The sequence below is a fragment of the Thunnus thynnus genome, chromosome 10, assembly GCF_963924715.1.
Source record: "Thunnus thynnus chromosome 10, fThuThy2.1, whole genome shotgun sequence".
Classification (NCBI taxonomy): Eukaryota; Metazoa; Chordata; class Actinopteri; order Scombriformes; family Scombridae; genus Thunnus; species Thunnus thynnus.
The window spans coordinates 25,833,597-25,854,714 of record NC_089526.1 but is presented as its reverse complement, the minus strand read 5'-3'; the positions used below and the strand labels follow the sequence as shown (position 1 = coordinate 25,854,714).

Genomic DNA, 21,118 nt, shown 5'->3' with positions numbered 1-21,118 from the left:
TGTGCAAATGTCCATTTAGGGATCTGACTGTTTTTGACCTTGCTTCTGGAGAGGTTGAAGCTGTCTGGTTTGTGTTCACACTCTTTAGAGAAAAGGCAGGCTGAACGACGTGCTCTCTTTCCAAAGATGCAAGATAATTGTGTTTTTGTATTTGTCTTGAATGTGTGCCATGGAGCCATAAATAGAGTTTCTCTGGACAAACATTCATGAAATGTGTATAATTGTTACTGATTGTGTGATGGACTGTATTGTGTTTACAACTACGCCAACGATCAACAACGTTTAATGCTTTCTTTATGTCTCTGTGTGTTTTTTGAGGAACAATGCAAAAACTTCCATAACAGTGTTTATGTGGGGCTGTCTGTATGTGTTTGTGTGTTCTTGTGACAGGGTAAATCCTCCAAATGGGAAGTTTTTATCCTTCTTCATATCTTAATGAGTCCATGTCACATTGTGGTGCACTCCATGCTCTAAAACTGGTATTTGAATCATATAAGTTGTGTCAAAAGCATATGATTCAGTCTGTGGGAGCCTGGATTCCACTGGTTTTAATTGTGATCATCTAACAGGGACTCATTTAGTATGAATGTATATCCTTAACTCACTTGTAGAATGTCCTGGTTGATTGCAGTTTCCATGGCAATAGCTGGTTCTGGAGGTTGGGGTTGAGCGGCCTCCCCGCTGACCTGTTCAGACAGCTCTAGAAGTTGCTGGATGACATCTGTCACCGCCTCACCACCCTCTGACCCCCCAGGAGCCTGACCTGTCGTCTCTGTCTCCTATGGGAGAAGAGTGGAGGGGAAAGGGAAGAAAAGCAGGACAGAAGACAGGGACCAAATTGGCAAAGGGCCATTCACAAGATCAGGACAGGCCATAATTTCAAAGCTGACTAATTTTTATTTGGAGCTCAATGGAACATAAAATGAGCGGTAAATTGGCCATTACTGAACAAAATGTTAATTAACGTCTGGCTGTGTCTAAATCATTGACACTTATTGTGCATCAAGTCGAAAAAGACAAACAGTGGCTATGGTTACATATACAAGGACTTTTATTTTATGTGTGGATATGTGGCAGGCAGCATTTTAGCATCACTAAACTGAAAATATTAGTCATTACCTAATTACCAAATTCATTTGGACACACGTCATTGTAGAAAAGGGAGACTATCACTGAGAAGATTGGCAGGCGCTACGCTGCACTTTAGACTGTATGTCAGGTCAAATTTAGCAGGAGATCTGTTTATTTTCTTCATGACAGAAGGGAAATTATTTCACAGCACAAAAATGGAGGAGAGTCCTGCTCTTTTATTATAAATGAAGTTGCAGCTTTTAGAGTTTTTGGTAATAGCGCATGGTGGAAGTACTGAAAGTAGAAGTAGTGATGTAGTGATTAAAACTATGTGCCTTCTTCAGATTATTTGCAGTTGGCATACAGTATACCTTTGTTACAATGTTCATATCTATGTACTTTTCATCTCCCCCTTGAGAGACTGCAAGATAGTGGCTTCCTTCTTAACAGGAAAAAGAAATCATAATGGCAAAATCATGTAACAGAATTGCCCAGGTTTAAGCAGACAGGACCAATTTAAAGATAGTAAAGAAAGATATATAGTAAGTATGTCTCAATGGCCTTAACCAGCAGGGTTAAAAGCCAACTCCTGCAGTGTTTTGCTCATGTTTTCTACATACTGTACTGTCTTACCGAAGTGCTGGAGGGCACCTCAATCACAGAGATGTGCATCTTGCTGATGTGGGCATTCAGGCTGCCCAACTTCTTAAATACACAGCTGCAGTCCATGCATGGAAACAGTGGTACGCCTTTAGTCTGTAAAAACACATAAAACACAAGAAGGACATTATTGCTGGCTGTTATGCATCTGTTTTGCTGTTAAAGCTCTCCCCTAATGATTTCATGAAACTTGTTCTAATCACTAAACATCCTGAAAATATTTTCTCTGGCCAGGAATGCAGAACTTAGCTGATGTTCCTGCTTTTCCCACTAAAGAAATGATTTACTTATAAGGCCTGGGAGGAATAGGCTATCTAATAACAACAAGCCTGACTCTGGCTCTACATTCCACACCTAGCAGGATCTGATTCTGGCTGAGACTGATGGAGATACATTACCTGAACAACACCAAGATACAGTATTTAAGCGCATGTCTTCATTAAAGTCAGAAAATGATCAAGCGTCAAAGTTGTATTTAATGTATATATTGCCTTTTCCTGGTACTTTGTTTATCAGTTGTCCAATATATGTTGACCCTAACTCAACCCAACTTAAAGTCAGGCATCATGAAAATGATGTGTTTACCACTGATATCTAAAGTCCATGTAAAGCAATAATAAATATGTGTTCTGAGTTTGTCACACCACAGAAAAATTAGTCATTAATCACCCAGCTGAATTTGAATGATTAAAAAAATCTCCAAGTATATAAAACTAGGTTTCAAAATCATGAAAAAAACAAGTATTCTCTAATCTGAACTTTTTTGTAAATGAAATTGTAAACTTAACAACGCTCATACCAAACTCCCACATAAAAATACAAGAAAAAAATGTTTGTGGGTGTAAGACAAGCAAGATGGATGATATTTTAGAAATAAAGTTCTAGGAGCCACTATTTAATTTGGCACCTATTTTGTAAGTAAATTTTCACTTATTTCTGTAAAAATGTAACTTAAATAACTAGTTAACAAGTGATCCATCACCAATCATCATTATGTTAAATTCTCATTTTTTTCAATGGAGTCCAGACCACTGGGATTCACGGATAATCCGCTGTTACTGGTGAATGGGGCCATTTTTGATAAACAGCAGTGCTAAAGGAGTTTTTTCAAACCGAGCTGAAGCATCCGTTGACAAAGGGTAGAGTCTGTGTTAAAGCGGTGCTGGCCTCCACCTCCGACTTCAGCTTAGCACCGGCTGTTCAGATGGGAGGTCCCCGGGGAGGCCCGAGGGAGAGCATTTGCCAGGCAGCATTTCACCAAAAGGCACAGCGTGAGAGGCTTTTGCTCTAAGGGTGATGGCCAAAATGAAGCCGCAAAGGACTCTTCAACAAAGTAGTAAGTAACGTTAACACTGAACTCCACTGAAAACGATAATTGAACATAATGATTGGTGATGGATCACTTGTTAACTAATCATTTAAGTTATATATTTACTGAAATAAGCCAACATTTACCTACAGAATAGGTGCCACATTGAACAGTGGCTCCTAAATGCTTTATTTCCTTTATTTAGTTACTTTATTTTAAAAAATATCACCCACTTGTCCTACACCAACAAATAAGGCCTATTTTAAATTGTGTATTTTTATATATTTTTGGGGAGTTCTGCATGAGCATTGGTAACCGCTGATGCTAATGTGCTAAAGCTAGTTTTTATATAGTGTTAGAGGAGGGGTCATGCAAAGTATGGCTTCAGTACGTCATCAAGCCATCATTTCAGGTCTACCCAAAAAATCCTGAACACAAAAATAGTGAAAAACAGTAATTCCACAATACATAGTTCAGTCTTTTCATGTTTTCAGCAATTATTTTTTAACATGTATAATGTGTTTAAAAAGAAATCTGATTTTCCTTTACACAGTTTACCCCAAGACCTGCTCAGCAGTGTGCACTTTTACTTATTGTCACATCTTGTAAATTGTCATTTATTATGTCCATATACATATGTATGAGTAATGAGCTGTTCTCTTGAAAATGAACCACCTGGTGTCTCCTAGTTAATTTGTTTTTGATATAAACAAATCAGGCATGTACAGTTATGTACTTCCCCTCTTACATTATATTTGCTTTCAGACGTTAAGGATACTGTTCTAAATCAAAGAAAATAAAGAATTATGTCTGACAGTGTTTCGATATTTCTCCTTTTTTAAAAGTCTGGCAATCTTAGTAATAAGTGTCTGTTGTCTGTATTATACAGTACTTTGACAACCACTGAACCTGAAATGGAAAGGAACCAAAAAGATGGAGGTAGAATTTGCCTCAGAGGAAGTTGGGGGAAGCAGAGGTCCAGAGCAGATAGCAGGACATTTGATCAGTATTGTTTTGTAGTTCCGATTCATCTTTGGAGAATCCAAGAAATTGAGAGGGCATGAGTAAGAAGATGAAGGAAAAGAGGGAAAAACAGCTTGAAAATTGAACCATTAAAGACACATACATAACTGAAGTGACAGTAAGTGGTGGGTGGAAACAAAGTTATAAGTGATGCTAAAAAATATATCAAAAACAGATTGGAGATGTGAGAGCAGCAAACAGCAAAAACATAACAGCAAGTGGGAGGATGAGCGAAAATGATTGCTTTAGAATGATGGAGGAAACACAGGTGAAGTGGGTGATGAATGTCAGTGGACAGGGATCGTTCAGTGAAAGTGGAGGGAGTTTTTGGAGTAAGGTAGTCAATCTCTAGAGTTACCAGAAAGGATAAATTTGGAGCATGACAGGGTGAGGGCATATGTAAGAGCTCTACTAAGGTATTATCAGTGTCAGGATTATGGGTATGTGGTGGCTGGGTGTAGGATGAGAACATATGGGAATTTCTCAAGGGGCCACTGTAGTGGTAATCATGAAGTCGGATTGAAGGACAATGAAAGAAGGGAAAGAGGTGAAATAGATAAATAGATGTCACATGTGGAGGCGGTGAAGGGAGTGAGGGTAGAGATAGCGACAGTGATGGAAACATCAGGGCAGAGATGGGTTTACAGAGAAAGAAGAGGGGGAACCTGACAGATATAAACATAGAGAGGTCACAAAGATGTTTGGAGGTCATGTTGTGATGTCATACTTGTGAAAGTGAGAGTGAAACATAATGAGTGGTTGATGCAGCAAGGGAGATTTTGGGATGAGTGGTATTAAAAAGGGTGAAATTTGGGTAATTTTAGGCAGCATGATTGGTGGGGTCACACATCAACAAAGTGAACAGTCTTGGTACTGCTAATGTATTATTTTACTGTTAACTGCCAAAACAATACATAATAACAAAAAAGACTAAAGAAAACTTTGTGTGCTCGCTTACACTGAAAATTGCACATGCAAACCCTGGAAACATGTTTAAATGTCTTAAAATGTTAACAGTTTGCAAGTGTCTGTTGAAGTGTAAGAACTAAAAACAGTTTAAATCAGTTGAGGTGTCAATCTGATTGGAAGCAATGAAGGGGTTTTAAGTGTCTGTTGAAGTGTAAGAACCATAAACCGTTGACATCAGTTGAGATATCAGTTGAATTGGAAGCACTGAAAGGGTTTGAAGAGTCTGTTAAAGTGTAAGAAACAGAAGCAGTGGAAATCAGTTGAAGTATCAGTTGGATTGGAAGCAATGAAGGGGGTTTTAAGTGTCTGTTGAAGTGTAAAAACTGAACACAGTTTAAATCAGTTGAGGTGTCAGTTGGACTGGAAGTAATGAAAGGGTTTGAAATGTCTGTTGAACTGTAAAAACCAAAAGCAGTTGAAATCAGTTGAGGTGTCAGTGTAATTGCTGGGAGCATTTTAAAAAGTGTTTAAAAACTTTATAAACTTAGATTAAAGTTCAATTACCCTAGGTAACTGCACCTTCTAGTTTTATAACCTGTACAGTAAATCCCTTTCTGAGATACAGTGTTTTGAAGAAGCTTTGAGGAAGAATTACTTTATGAGTTTATGATAGTCAGATTCAAATGTCATGAATTCACATAAGTGGGATTTTATATTCATATTGTGAATTGTTGTTTTATAAATCTGCATACCATTGACTCAAAAATAAATGAGGTAACAACAGCTCAATTTTTGGACTCAATACAGACATTGTCAAGAGCCTTAGGCTGTCGAGCAGATTTTAGATCACACATTAATGGAGTTGGGAAAAACAACTTTTTCTGAGCTTTAGCACCTGAATCTGTAATGAGTGAACATTTTAGGTTCCATTTACATGCAGACAGTGTTGCTGTCTCAACATGCCTACACCCTACATGACCAAACACTTTATTGGTTTTAACCATGATGATTATACTCCCCTAGCTCCCGAGTATGCATCTACTCATGAAATTTACGCAAATAATGCCTGACCATAATTTATTTATAAAGTCGGTCAATCATAAGGACAAACTCTATCTGGAACAGGAAAGCTGAAGAACACTTGTGAAAATTAGATGCATTATTCAAAAGGTCCTGCTGTTTGGCTTTCCAGAAGTAATTCAATCAACTGGCCCCATCATGAGCTGTTAGCATGGAATACACAATCATGTTAGCAAATAAGAAAAAAAAAACATGTTTCAAACCCATTTTGTTTGAAAGATGAAGAGAGTATAAACAAGGTGTTGGAAATGAAATCAGCAGGCCATTTGACCAATTGAATCCCTTCAAGAAAATCATGTTCAAACGTTTCACTAACATGTACAAACACTGGAACACAGTGCAAGGGGCAAAACCAAACATCAAATATGCACTCATAAGCATTAACTCAACCTGACTACTCACAACTAGTCAATTACATGTGAGGCTTTTTATTCAGATTCAATTAATTCTAAAAGAAACACCATTAAACGCCCCCACTGTATAAACAAAATAAGGCCCCCTTTACACCTGGCATTAAAATGCAAAATGCATATTGGGTGATCGGATTGCAATCAGATAGTGCTTGACCACATGAAAGTACAGGTGTAAATGCAACCAAGATGCATTGAGGATGGATTGTGATCCGATCGGCCAAACCATCTCTGGATGTGGTCAGGGGCACATTGTGACCACATTAAACACAATTATAAATGCAATTGCGTTGTCAATCCACATACAAACCGACTCATCAAACCAGCGAGGTGGCAGCTATTAGCCAGTTAGTGAGCTAAGCTACTAACAAGAAAGCGACAAGAGAGTTTTGGATATTCAAGACAGTTGTGGATGGAGTCAAGATGAGATCAAGCATCTGTCTTCAATTTGGTCTGACAAACATATAGAAGCAAAACTTGGCAATTCACATCACAACCGAGCAATTTATGAAGCAATGGCTAAGCAAATAGTTAAAGTCCATATAATAGCACAGCTTCACAAATGGCTCCTATCTTTTGTTGTTGTTGTTGTTGTTTTTTTGGACCCACCCAAACAAGAGGAGGATGTGACGTTCGGTTGTTTGAGCTGGACAGAGCGATCGGATCTCAATCGGATCTCAATGTGGACACTGGAGACAAATATTAATACCAGGTGTAAATATAATCAGGTTAAATCATATCTAGATACAAGCTGGATACAAGATGCATTTTAATGCAAGGTGTAAAGAAGCCCAAAAAAGTGTGAATGAATGGTACTCCCAAATACCTCCCTTGATTCACAATGGGTGATGTCACTGTACCATCAGTATGATTCTGGGTTAAAGTATGCACTTCATCAGATTCTGAGTCTACTTCAGCCAAGGCAAGATTGCGGCTGGTGTCTGTGACAAACAGGATGGAAACTAAGGAATTGTCTTCTGTCAGAAAGGCCATATTAACCACTCAATATATGCTGGAAAGATATTGGAAAGATGTTTGAAATCACCTGATATAGGTTCATACAGTGGCCTATATAGTATTTCAAATTGTATTATCTAAGCAACCTATACACCAACATAACACCTTTTCCTTTCCAAATATTCTGTAGTTATAGCCTAACCATGGCAAAAACCCAGGTAAATTAATTTCTCAGCTGGCGCTGGCACTCAAGCACATCAATGGAAGCAAGCACAAATAATCTTTTATACTTAAAGGCTTTGTTACCTTTTTGCTAAAATGCACTAGCACTGAGCATTGTGGCATATCCACTGATGGGGACTCACTGCACCTCCTGTGATGGAGATCATTGTGTCATTGTGTGTTTTACAATTAGGCTGCCAGTAAGCTGACCTGGTCAAAACTGTAGCCACATTATTGCAGGCTGACATCAACCAAGAGCTAACCCCACCACTATCAATCCACCCATTAATGGGCTCTGTTAACAAAACCTAAAAAATGTGCTTCCACACACAGGAGAATTTATTATCTGCCAACATGGACATTTGGGAATCTACTGAGGACTCTGATTTGGACACTTCTTTCAACCTCTCAACCACGGTTTGGCACAAAGAAGTGACCTTGGTGACAAAGCAGTGTTAGAGACCAAAGTCCAAGCTAAATTAGGAAAGATAAATCAGTACGGCTTTTTAAAACTGGCTGCTGTGAAGTACTAACAAAAGAGAAGAGCCAAATGAGGAGCAAAGAGCTGAAATTTCTCCTCATTCCCTTTCCAAAAGACAAACAATATGGCAAGGTGTCCTGCTGTACTGAATGTAACAAGCTGTGATCAGGAGGGCTGGCAATTTAGTGTGCAGGTCAAGGAGGTTTACAAAAAGAGACAGAAATATCTTGTACAGCAATCAGAATAAAATAAATGATACTGAATTACAAAAATCTGGTAAACAGCAAAAAATGTCTGGTTGAAGTAGGGTTGAGCCTGTTTCCGGTTTTGCCGGAGTGGTCCTGTCCAGTCTGATTTTTCGTGAACCCACTAAACTGGCATTTGTCACTATGAGACGTGCAAGTGTCTCACATGGAGGCTCCGACACTGACAAAACTGCTTCTGTCCACCCAGCTGGACACCAAAGACAAGTTGGAGGAGGCAGGCTGACCCGGGCAGATCTCAATGATAACCCGGATAAACCCGGCTGGGCAACTTACAGCTTCCATCAGAGAACAGCGTGTGTTTTGAAAACTAGCTGGCTAGCAGCTAGTTAGCATGGCTAGCATCGTTAGCATAGCATAGCCGTGCCATGCTTTGTGCAGCCACGATGTTTCCAGCTGTTAAACTGGAAATACCATGGCTTCACACAGCACCCAAGCACAAGAAGTTAAGTTGAATTGTTGTGAGAAAACAAAAATATGATGTGTCACTCAGTTGTCCCGACTGTGGTGCATGGATGTATAGTAAGAGCTGGATAAGGCGTCGCCGCTTAGCCTTGCAGCCAATTTTTCCCAGTGGCCACTCACGGTATTGCAGGCCAGTGGGGGAAACACTACTGCGCATATTCAGTGGGCTGCACAATGCAGAGGCAAACCCGGAAGCTAGAAACTTTTTTTGGCGTATGCGCCAGGCGAGCAATTCCTATAGGAATGAATGGGCGCCATTTTTAGTCTGGTATCCAGCTCTTATAATACATCCATGCTGCGGTGCCACTATACTATCATTCATGGGCTCTCATTGTGTTCCACTCGGGAACAGCTGAGTCAAATGTGACACCTAGTGGTAAAATTCGGTATTACTGGTCCGGTCCGGTATTTGGCTTAATATCAAACCCGTTTGAAAATGTTTACATCAGTCCAGCCCAAGGTTGAAGTATCTGATATTTCTTGTGCATGATGAACTGCTGCATTAGCATTTCAAATGTATGTGCAAGTCCATAACTTGAAACCATTTGGCTCTCCCAGGGAGATTTATTTTTTGGTTTCCTGCTTGATGAAGTTAGGGAACATCTTTGCAACCAAACAACAAACGCTGCACTATCAGTAACTCATTTCAATTCAAGCAACTGCCAGATTTTATCAGAAGCTGTTTCCTTCACTTCTGGGGGGAAGCGATTCTATGTCCAAATCAAACACTTCAAAATATCGCTGTTTTCTACAAAATGTTATGTGTGTATGCCAAGAAATTAAAAGTATTATTGTGCCAAGACCCTGGGAGCAGAAACCCACGATGCAATGATTCTGTATGTAGAGCATGTGACTTTCATGAGCCATTGAATATAATGTCAAGTGAAAATCATTATTTTCCCAAACTAAGTGGGGAAGGAGGATGGGCAAAACATTATGAATGTAGTGAAGTAGTTATAGCAATGGCCTCTTTATTCCTATAACTATTTCTATAAAGTCCCAAAACAAATAAAACTGTACTCATTATAAAATTAAGTCTGCTCTTTAGCAGATGAAAATAGCTCCAAGAATTAAAAGAATCCACAGAACATCATCTCTGTTGTCATCACACTAAAAACAAATTCATTCCTAATCGTTATTTCTAATTTGTAATTGTCATTTCTAATTGGTACGTCATCCCAAGAGGATTTAGGGGGATTCAAATATTGATGAATGTCTCACATTTGTCTTTACATATCAGACAGTGATGGAAACTTTCTGCAATTTGCAACTGTATTTCAAGATCACCGAAACTCTTCTACAGTAAACTTTCCACATTGCAAGAATATAATGGTGATAAGCCCAAAGTTTCTTTTCATTTAAAACTTACGGACGTGGAAGGAAAATCTAAGAATGTTTTAAACTGCTCTTAAACTGCTCTTTGATGTTATACACAATTAGCATCACAGATGGCATCAAATCACACGGAGACATTTCTAATGCAGTATTTGAGGTTGTAAATTTGAGCGATCGAGGGTAGAGGCAACAAACCTGTGTTACTGTGCTCTTACCTCAGAATGAACTCTCTGAACGTGGGAGTGTAGATTCCCCTTCTGGGAGAAAGAGGCAGGGCAGAACATGCAGAGGTGAGGTTTCTCCCCAGTATGTCTCACCATATGAGTCTGCAGCACCACCTTCTGGTTGAAAGCCTTGCCGCAATGTGTGCACTTGAAGGGCCTCTCACCTGAGGAAGGGCAAGGTCAAATAACAGCCATGAGGATACTGGAAAAATTTCAACCAAGTTGATACTTGATACTCTAACTTGATAACTTCAAAATAAAAGGTAAAAAGTGATGGATGGGTGTAAATACTAGGGGTTTCTTTACGATGACATCAGTTACTGCATGCTGTTGTAACAGTCCCATTACTTAAAGCAGCTTTTGAGGCTGGTTACAACAATAGATATTTGTATCAGTAAACTAATGTGACTTTTTTCAAGCAGAAGCATCTAATTTTGAAAAATAAGTGGGTTTGTATTTTTCTAAAACTATTCTCTATTTCTTTATTATTTCAATAAAAGTAAACAAAAAAACATATATAAGATAATTAATAGATAAAGTAAATACTTTTTTTTTATCTATATCATACATTTAGACAAAAAATATACATGACAGCCTGGTTGTGTCCATCTGTCAATCACATATGAAAATACATCATTTTATATTACTATGCAATTTTGTTACCATGACACCAACATACGGCCACCTCTTGTATCATTTCAGACCTTAATAAAACATGACTCAAATACAATCTAATACTCTTACCAACTCCTCTGTGCGTCAGAGAGAGAGAGAGAATGAGGCATGTGTGTTTGTGCGTGTAGCCTCTTGAAGCGACTCTTCACCTCATCAGCTTAAGGGCTGTTTGAGATTCTAAGCACAGCAGAATCGACTCCATCCGCCATTAGTCATCCAGCCAGCCGGCCAACCAAACAAACTAACACGTGGATGATGTGTAAACCACATGTGGGTGGAAGCTACCGGCTACATTACCTCAACTCAGACGGCTCAACAGTCACACAGCGGCACAGGAATATTAGAATTTAAACAGCATATCGAAATTCTACCCACACAACATCTCTGCATGACAGTTGAATGCGTGATGAACCCAGCTTAAGGTGTACATGCTCTCAGAAATGGGGGGTAAACACAGCAGACTACTCGGGAGTCGGTGGTGTTATGTCATGGAGTCAGTTAATCAAAGAAAACATAATCAGAGTAAAACAACTTTACAAATATAAAACTTCAGGGCTTACATAATGCCGCCTGTCATTTAATTATAAGTTAATTAAAAACTCGGATAAGGAAATAAAACTGGTAACTCTCCTTTTTGTTCCACCTCAGCCCACACACCCGCAGAGTCTCCTGCTGCACCCACACCCTCCGGCGTTAGAACAGCAGGCTATCAAGCCCCCACCACTATCGCACATTACAACCTGGTGCCAGCGCCCACCCACAGCTTAGAAAACATTAAAAACTTAAGGTTCTGTAGAATCTGTTGACCAACACTCCTATGAGCATGAATCATAAAATGTGGATTAAGATCATGAAAACCTTAAACATGGTGATCATTTTCTGTGCTTCTTGCTCACCTGTGTGTATTCGTATGTGTCTGACGAGCTGGCTGGGTTTTTTGAATGCCTTTCCACAGTGATGGCAGCTGTTTGAGAACCCGCTGCGATCAATGTTTTTCTTGTAGTTTCTGGAACTAGAGGTGAGCGGCCTGTAGAAGAAGAAAACACAAAAACATGTCAAAAATGGTTTTACATACCATGCATTGACAATGGACCATCAAAATCACAGCGATATGATGTTTTCTTTCTTTTTGTTGCTATGTATGTATTTGACATTTACACAAGGTGATGGGGTGTTATCAAGAAGTGGAAGATGCCATAGACATGATGAATAAAAACCCTCAACCTTGCTTTACTCCCACTTCGCACCTCTTACATACACTGTTGTGGAGTCAGTTGATAATAACATACTTTTCAGTTCCATGGTAAATGTAGTAAGTGTTTTTGCATCACAGGACACTGTGATGGCTGCTACATCCCTGACTAAAACCCCATCTCAGTTGTTTGGGTATTATAAATCCCTAATACTGGCTTTTTTTGCCTCTAGTTTTAGATCAAACCTTATCTTTTCAATTTCCACATATGCAGTTCTGCGTTTATAAAGTGTTAAATGCACTAGTGACATCCTCCCAAGCTTTTGTTATTACTAGGCTCTTTTCTGACCTTGGTTCTGAAGTCTATCTTCCACTAGTAACAGCCTAAAGATGGTTTGCTCAGAGCACTGCGGACTGCATAGGATTATTTTGGAATTTTATTTATGGTAATGAAAAAGTGCCTGCCATGTTTACTCTATTCATTCACCAAGGTGTAATGGTTGAAAGCATAAATCATTGCTCTGTTTTTTAACAGAAGCTTATGGGAATATACAAAAGTCCATGCCAAGGCAGAGTGCATGTGCAAAACAGATATACTGTGACAAAGGTTCACCTGTGACCAAAGCTTTTGCATATTTTTCACCATTAAAATTACCAGAGAAATGATTCCAGAGTGATGAAGGTTTTTTTTTTTGTAAAACTTGTGAAATCTGTTTCACTGCAGGTTGTTCACCTAAAAGGATTTCACAAGAATGGCTTTCGTTGGAAGGTTTCAGTGTCCCTTGATAGTCAAACAGCCTCAGAACACTGCATCCCTCTAATTCATTCAGCATTATAAATGAGTAAATAAAATTATATGTAATGTAAGATACTGTGTGTAGACAGCTGCGATGCACAAATCTAATTATCACAGCAGCATTAAAAGCTGTTCTCATTAGAGGAACAATTCATTCAGCAGGTTCTGTAGATTTATACTCTACGCTGCTGAGAACAAGAACCTCATAGTTCTTATAATAGCTGCTGGATTCATGCTTCCCTTTTAACTTCCAGCTTTTCTTTTTTTTTTCGTTTGGCTCGGTCAAATGAAATAAATCAGCATCTGAAGCCCCGCCTGACCTCATCTTGATGTGACTCTTCATGTGCTCCTTGAGGTGTGCAGACGACTTGAGCTCCTTTTCGCAGGTCTTGCAGGTGTAAACCTTGATGCCTGACAACTCCTTGCGGTGCTCCTCTAAGTGCAGAGAGAGCTGACTCTGAAGAACAAACTCATCTCCGCACTCTACACAGATCAAATTCTGCAGGGCGGGTAGCAAAGGAGGTAGAGGAGAGAGAAAACAGAGAAATAAAAGTTCTTTCTAACGGGTAGTGAATGCAAATCATGACGGTTTCGTGTTTAATCGGCCGGTTGACTGACCTCCTCCTTCTCGTGCAGCATGATGTGGGATTTGAGGCTGGCGATGCGGGAGAACTTTTTATGGCAAACGGGGCAGGTGAAGTCTGAGGTTGTGTGTGTGGACTTATGGAGTGTGAGGTTGAACTCCACGTTAAACGTCTGTGGGCACTGGTCGCATCGATGAGGCTGCAAGGGAGAAAAGAGAAGTAAAGCAAGGTAGCAGATAATGCAAAAGGTTTCAGACGTCTCCCTCTGCAAGGTAGTCCTTATGGCTGCTAACTCTCCCTCCTGGTCTTGGGAGGGTGGACCCAGCAGGAGACGGTGTGGATAGACGTACCAGAAGGGGACCCTATTACACCTCAATCAATGTGCTACCTTAACTGACTCGAGCAGCTACATTTACTGTGAATTTGGAAACCTTTCTCCCCCTGCTCTCCCCATGTTCTACTTAATGACAAGTGTCCCCTGGAGCCTTGAATGGACACCTGAAAAGTAACAAGTGTGTTAAAATCTAATAATAATCAATGGTTTGTCTGTGGGTAGTCTTTCTTTTTAGTGTCTCTGCCTGGGAGTGAGAGGGAGAAACAGATTAAAAAAAAAAATTGTGATACAAGTGCAGAATTTTAACAGACGACATCAGATCTTTTCCTCCCCGTGTGGCAGAAATAGTTCAAATATTAAATTTCATTTCTATTACAGGAGCTGACTGACTTTACTTTCAGAGTGTTTTCTGACTGGTGAGGGGCAAGAGCAACACTAACACCGGTAACACTGGTCTCACTCAGAGTGGCGGACCCCAAGGCTACAGCTCTTCAGCTTGCAGAGTGCGCCTACGAAAGTGAAGGTACTGGCCTTGAAACCGAAATAGCCTTCAAGTACAGGTGCGACTGTAAAAACGAAGAAGAGGTAGGGTCCTATTATTGCCTTTTCACACCAACAGTGAGAAAGAGATGGCCACAAATGGACATAAAATCAAAAATTCTACATTGTAAGTATTTTTCTTAATCTTACTTTTTTTGTTAAAAGCATGGAGTGAATACCCTTGCCCCTTAACTACCCTAGCCCCTTCACATTATCTGGGATGATGTGTTTATGTTTGTGTGTGAGAGAGGCAGAGGAAGAAAGAGACAGGAAGCGAGTGTAGACGGATCTAAAAAAGGGGAGATGGGCGAGATGTGTTGCCGAGGCTGTAAAATGCTGGAAATCAGAGAGAAGAGGAGGCACCTGGACACTTTTTTTAAAGGCTAACTAAAAAATATACGTGAATGAATGCTTATGAGATACTGCATGACTCAGCATAGATTAATACACTATGCTTTTGTGCACGTCCACAAAAAAACATCTGCTGCTCTACGAAAGAATACGCTCCCACACGAAACTGTCCAGTCATACCACCTACTCCAAAAAAAAAGTGTTAACACCATCCTCACACTGTACCTCCTTGATGGGCAGGAACATTCTTCACACAATGTCTGAACACATGATAATTATCGTACACTACAAAGCATGGATTGGTTCTAAAAATGAAAACTGACTCATCTGGTGACTCAGGACTAAGTGTTGGAGATGAAGTGGTTTGGGGTAATGTGATAGGCTGTGTATTTTGGGATTTTCCTATGTACTGTAGGACCACAAAATACGAGGGAAGGAAATTCATACAAATAGCCGCTGAAACCAATTTACTATTATTGGCGAGTGACCACTGCAGTGGAGGAAATTGCGGTTGTGATTCAACATCTGAGAGGAGGGGGTGTAATATTTGCTGCGCTATTTAAGACTGTTTTTGAGCATCATGGAGGGAGAGACTCTAGCCAAGGGGGGAGGTTGTGGGTTGGATTAAGCAACTTTGGCTCTACTTAGCAAAATTTCATTTAGTTGAGGCGAGAAAGTAGCTCTCTGTTCAGTACCATGACAACACAAGTGGCCTACTGCTTAAATATGATTTTTTTTCTTGGCATGGCTCACAGCAAATCAAGTCTGGTGTACTATGACTGACTTATGACTACCTAATCTTATGATAATCTTATTAAATGTGCAAGTGCAGCTCCATTATAGTTTCCTCAATCAATATTCAGTAGCAGGGAACACATCCTTTTGAGCTCTGCTGCTTTCCAGACACGCACAAGACATTAAACAGCCCAGTATCGAGTCTTTTTTTTTAGCAGGAAGTCATTTAAATCAGCTCAATTCCTGTGCTCATTTGCATCTTCAATATTAGTAAATACCCCGATAACCTGAAGACAATGCAATGACACAAAACTTCGTGGCTTTGACGTCATTTGCGCAGGGATTAGTAAGCAACCTCAGATGTGTCGCACATGAGGAAAATACAAGAGGAAGTCTACCATGCTGCTGGAGACAGCAAGTTTTTGAAGCTTTGGATGCAGCTGGCACCAAATATTATGACTGCCAGACTAAGTTGAGACCTGAGCTTAGTCTGCCAGATAAACAATAGCATCTGCGGCGGCTTCAAACTTCCAGATTGGGAGAAATCATCTGAGCTGAAAAAGCAATGACACTGCCTAAACGTTGTGGGCACGGAACATGAATAAAAAACAGCTTTGACAGTAAACCACTAGCTTGGCTCAAATCCAGCTGGAAGCTGAGAAAACGGGCCTCATACAAGAACCGCTCATACCATAAGATTTGTTCTTAAGATGCACGTACAAGTTTTTTTAAGAACATTCGTGGCATTCGTCAATTATCTTGTACTTTCTCTTAGGCACAAACTAAATTTTTACGAGTGGTCCAGACCTGTCGTATGAGTCATGAGTAGATCGTCTCTGCCTCTCTTCACACGGCAGAAACACTTGTATGACTTACAATTACTATCACCTAATCTGAATTAATATGATACTGAAATGAACAAAAACCTAAATATATAACTAAAACAAACTTAATGCAAAGTTAATATTCTGTTAATCATGTTATCATCATCATGGCTGCTAATTTATTTGAACTTACTTTAAGGTTTTTTTTAGATTTTATGATTTTTATTGGTTTCTATATTTCAGCAGTTGCTAGGAAACTTCCCTCACTCCAACAGCTGTTTCTGTGTCTGTCTGCAGCTCTCTGTCCAGTATCATCTTCTGTTGCAGCTGACGGTGTAACATCACCTGTAGACTATAACACTCTCCTCTAATACCTCTGTGACTCTCACATCCCTCGACCGCCTCTAATCACGGACGGCTTTGCTTCAGAAAGATACTGTTCAGCCTCGAACTTCACATGAAAGCATTCCCTCTTTATTTCTATCACAGTGTCTCACTGCTCTGATGACTCGTTGGCTGGATTCATATTTTCTAAGGAGGAGGTTGTTGAATTTTTCCAGAAAGCATTGTGTTTGTTTACCTCACAAACTAAACTTATTGCAGCAGTACTGTCACCTCATCACCTCATACACTAATACTGAATATCCTGTGGTGCCTGGCTTGGCGTTGTATTACAGCATCTCCCTGAACTTACTGGTCAGCAACCAGCAAGACACTTCAAATATGAAACTGAAAAGCTCACAAATCACAACTGCTCCAGTGTTTAGGGGCCTATCACTAAACAACAGCAACTAGAAGTAGATTCTCAAGATTTCAATATGGAATCAAATTAACTCGATTTCTTCTTATGGCTGTGAGTGCGAACACGGTCGTGCTGTATTTACCTTATCGTTGATCTCATGTTCTCGGAGATGCTTCTGCAGCTGGCTCTCAGTGGTGAAGATCTGAGAGCATATCGTGCATTTCTTGTCCTTGAATTCTCCATCGCTGAAACTTTCCGCCTTACTTTCACTGGGATCCGCATCTAATGTGAAGTACGAGAGAGAACACTTCAATATCTTAATTTGGTTCGAGAGGCTTTCTCCTGACAAGAATAGCTGAAAAGAGATATGATACAGTACATCTGCCACTACCCTCTTCAATTACATTAGGTGCTGTGTTCAGCAGCTGTATGCTTTTAAATATCATCCAAAACTCTGCTGGCAGGATTTTAACTCTAGGTATAGGAAACATGATCACGTTTCATCAATTCTGGCTTCCCTTCACTGGCTACCTGTTGCTTTTAGAATAGATTTTAAGATTTTATTGATTACTTACAAAGCCCTGAGAGGCTTTGCCCCAAGCTATCTATCAGATCTCTTATTGCCCTGCGTCCCTTCCCGCTCCCCGAGATCATCGGATGCATCGCTTCTTGTTGTTCCGAGGTCCGGACTGATACATAAAGTGGACAGAACCTTTGCAGTCGAGGCTCCTGGACTTTGGAATGACCTGCCTGAAGAGATCAGACCTGCCAACTCTGTCTCGTCTTTTAAATCACTGTTAAAAATCCACCTGTTTCAAATTGCTTTTTGGTGAGCTTATTATATTTTATGGCATCTCTGTGTTTTTACGATGTGCTTAGTTTTTATGGATTTCAATTGGTTTTGACATTTTAAGTGTGTTCTTTTTATTGTTAAGTACTTTGTAACAGTGTTTTGAAAAGTGCTATATAAATAAAATTATTATTATTATTATTATTATTATTATTATTGTGTCTGAACTCAAAGGTTTGCAACAGTCAAACAGTTACTGTATTACTGCCCTTATAGAGACCATCATATGATAGCCTTCTCTCCAGAATTTAAAATTGGTGGTGAATGTTGAATGTTGTCATCCATAGAAATTCAGTGTTTCTGAAAAATGAGGTCTGGGGACCTGTGGGAGTTCCAGTATAAAGTGGAATTGGTTAATCTTACAATTAGGCTACATGAAATTATTACAAAGCTAGCAGGATTATGGCTCTTCTAATGAAGGTTATTATACATTTTCACAGTCCAATGCAGGACACAAGAGTCTGACCTGTTACTGAAGGCTGCTAATGATCATGGTTCAACAATAAGGCTTACCCGATTGCTCAGGGTAAGTGAAATACCATGTCGGGCTAGTAAATCTAGCAACTCACTGCCTAATCAAGCAAGCGGTAAAAAAAGTAAATAATAAATTTTAAATAATTTTTTCGATCATCGTCGTATCATAAATTAGGGCTGGGCAATATATCGATATTATATCAATATCATGATATGAGACTAGATATCGTCTTAGATTTTGGATATCATAATATCATGATATGGCATAAGTGTTGTCTTTTCCTGCTGTCAAAGGCTGCATTACAGTAAAGTGAGTCACTTTTCGAACTTACCAGACTGTTCTAGCTGTTCAATTATTTGCCGTCATTATATCCACATTACTGATGATTATTTATCAAAAACCTCATTGTGTTAATATTTTATGAAAGCACCAATAGTCATCCCTACAATATTGTTGCAATATCTCATTCTCCAGCACGCAGCATAGCCCCCTCCACTCGCACGCATCGGAAAATATTGGCATGCGCCGTCGACCAATCACACATTGAGTAGGCTTGTAGTGTGATGCATGAAGCAAATATCCCTCATGATTATGTGAGCATTTCAAACAGAGGAATCAATGGAGCATGTCATTTTTCACTGCAATAAATACTCTTGAGAGCAAGAAACATTAGAGAGGGAAATTCAGGAAGCTTGGAGTGGAAGAAATGAGTCTAAAAAATGTATTTGCCATGGGATTAGGATGTCTATTCCAGTATTTGAAAGCAACTGGGCTGATCAAAAAAACTGTGCTCAGTGAAATATAGGGGATGGGTCATACCATTTTCCATATGCAAGAATGTTTGTTGCTTTACATCTATGACACCCTGTGTCCTTTGTCTGTTTCATTTAGCCTACTTAAATAAAGATTAAACATGACAATTAACTCTAGTCTTTGTTGTCATTTAATAGCCGCTAATAAATAAAACAATCTGTATACGGCAAGTAAAAATTGACATCAAGCAAGTAGATTTCTGACCCACTTATCTGACTGGCCAAGTGAAAAAAACAAACAAGCAAACAAACAAACAAACAAACAAATAAAAACATTAACATTGAACCCCGCAATGAAAGAAACACTCAATTGAACCTGAAGGTATTTTTTCCAACATTTTTTATGTCCTATACATAATATCCAGTTTATAAAAAGTTAACTTTCCACTGAAAAAAAAGAAATACCTCTAAAATGTTATTCCTCACTACATTTGTATGTTTAACAATGACAGTAATCAAAGGTCTGAGCACTAAGAAGACTATTAATAAGAGCAAATATTGATCTGACTTGGTTTCACTCTCTCCTTAACTCCTTTACACACAGCAAATGCAGTTAAGTATAAATGTATTGAGTAAAGTAAAACAAATTGATTGGGTTCCTGTCACCTCATGTTTATATTATGTTTCTGACGAGACAAACTGTTTTATGGTATTTAACACACGCCCATGCTGGCTGTCACCTTCAATAGCTTTGCTAGGACAGTGTATTAGCTAACGTGTTTTATAGGAAATAATTCAAATTCAAAATAAAAATGTAACATGATATCGTGTTTAATGTTTTGTCGTCAACTATAGATGGCATCCGCATTTGGATTCACGTGCTAACGTACAATTTAAGTTAGCGAAAATATATCATAACTGAGCTAAATTTGCAATATTGTATTCCGATGATGGCATCCAAATGCTACCAAACTGAATGCATTCCGACAACACATCTGAGGTGTCGGTATTAATGTGGATGTGGCAACTTCTTCCATACATAACTGATCCGTCGGCAGCTGGACAGACTCGCTACAGTGTTGCACGCGTTCAAAAATAACAATGGGCAACATTTTTAGCGTGTTAGCCTCGAAGCTACACGGTAGCAAAACGAGCTAGTTAGCAAAACACAAGCTAACGGTGAATTGCTGATAAAACAACGATAAAGTCCAAAAAGCGTACTTTAACTTAACGCTTCACAGCACCACCGCTCTTCCTCTCACGGACACCAATTTAGACTGAAAGCCAATAAGAAGAGCCACCGAAACGTTATTAATATCATTCCGCCTCAATCACTCCTTCGCCGCACAAAGCAAAGCCCACCCGCAATACTATATCCGGGGACTATATACACTACATTGAAGTGTTATTATATAAGGCGCAGATATGTTTGTCCAAATAACACCGGGTTATTTGGATAGATCATAGTCTCTATTTTTTATTCGCTGCATTTTGGTACTTGTTACCTGTTTCGTCGTTGCTTTTAACTCTCAGTTTGCGAGGCCGGCCCCGCGGCATAGTTCCAGTACTCAGGGCGGGTGTGCTGTGAACAATTTGCTTTTCAAAATGGCGACTTGGTCATCTGTGGACAGCAGCGTATCCGTGCAGACACACAGCTGCACGGAGTAGGGAGACATCTACCGTCTGCTTCTTTGTACATGTGGGTGTACAGGTGCACACAAAAACAAACACTTCTTTTTCTGTCTTATCAATAAGGGAATGCGCTAGTTCATAATTCTGAATAACTTATTAATTAAATATTCGTAGATGATGTGTACACCCTCAGTGCAAGTTAGGTTAAGTTTATTTTTTGTTGTTGT

General features: G+C 39.4%; 1 protein-coding gene across 3 annotated transcripts in view; it reads right to left on the bottom strand.

Moving 5' to 3' along the window:
• LOC137191843 (zinc finger protein 236-like) overlaps positions 1-20,875 on the bottom strand; it is a 57,295-nt gene extending 36,420 nt beyond the window's left edge. For all 3 annotated transcript variants that reach the window (XM_067602277.1, XM_067602278.1, XM_067602279.1), the window contains exons 1-8: positions 20,765-20,875; positions 17,325-17,464; positions 13,691-13,855; positions 13,393-13,571; positions 11,981-12,111; positions 10,401-10,573; positions 1,705-1,827; positions 606-779 (exon numbers count right to left, since the gene is read on the bottom strand). In XM_067602277.1, the coding sequence (XP_067458378.1) occupies positions 606-779; positions 1,705-1,827; positions 10,401-10,573; positions 11,981-12,111; positions 13,393-13,571; positions 13,691-13,855; positions 17,325-17,464; positions 20,765-20,816 (1,137 nt within the window). In that variant the 5' untranslated portion in view covers positions 20,817-20,875. The remainder of the gene's footprint in view (positions 1-605; positions 780-1,704; positions 1,828-10,400; positions 10,574-11,980; positions 12,112-13,392; positions 13,572-13,690; positions 13,856-17,324; positions 17,465-20,764) is intronic.
• Positions 20,876-21,118: the final 243 nt, after the last annotated feature.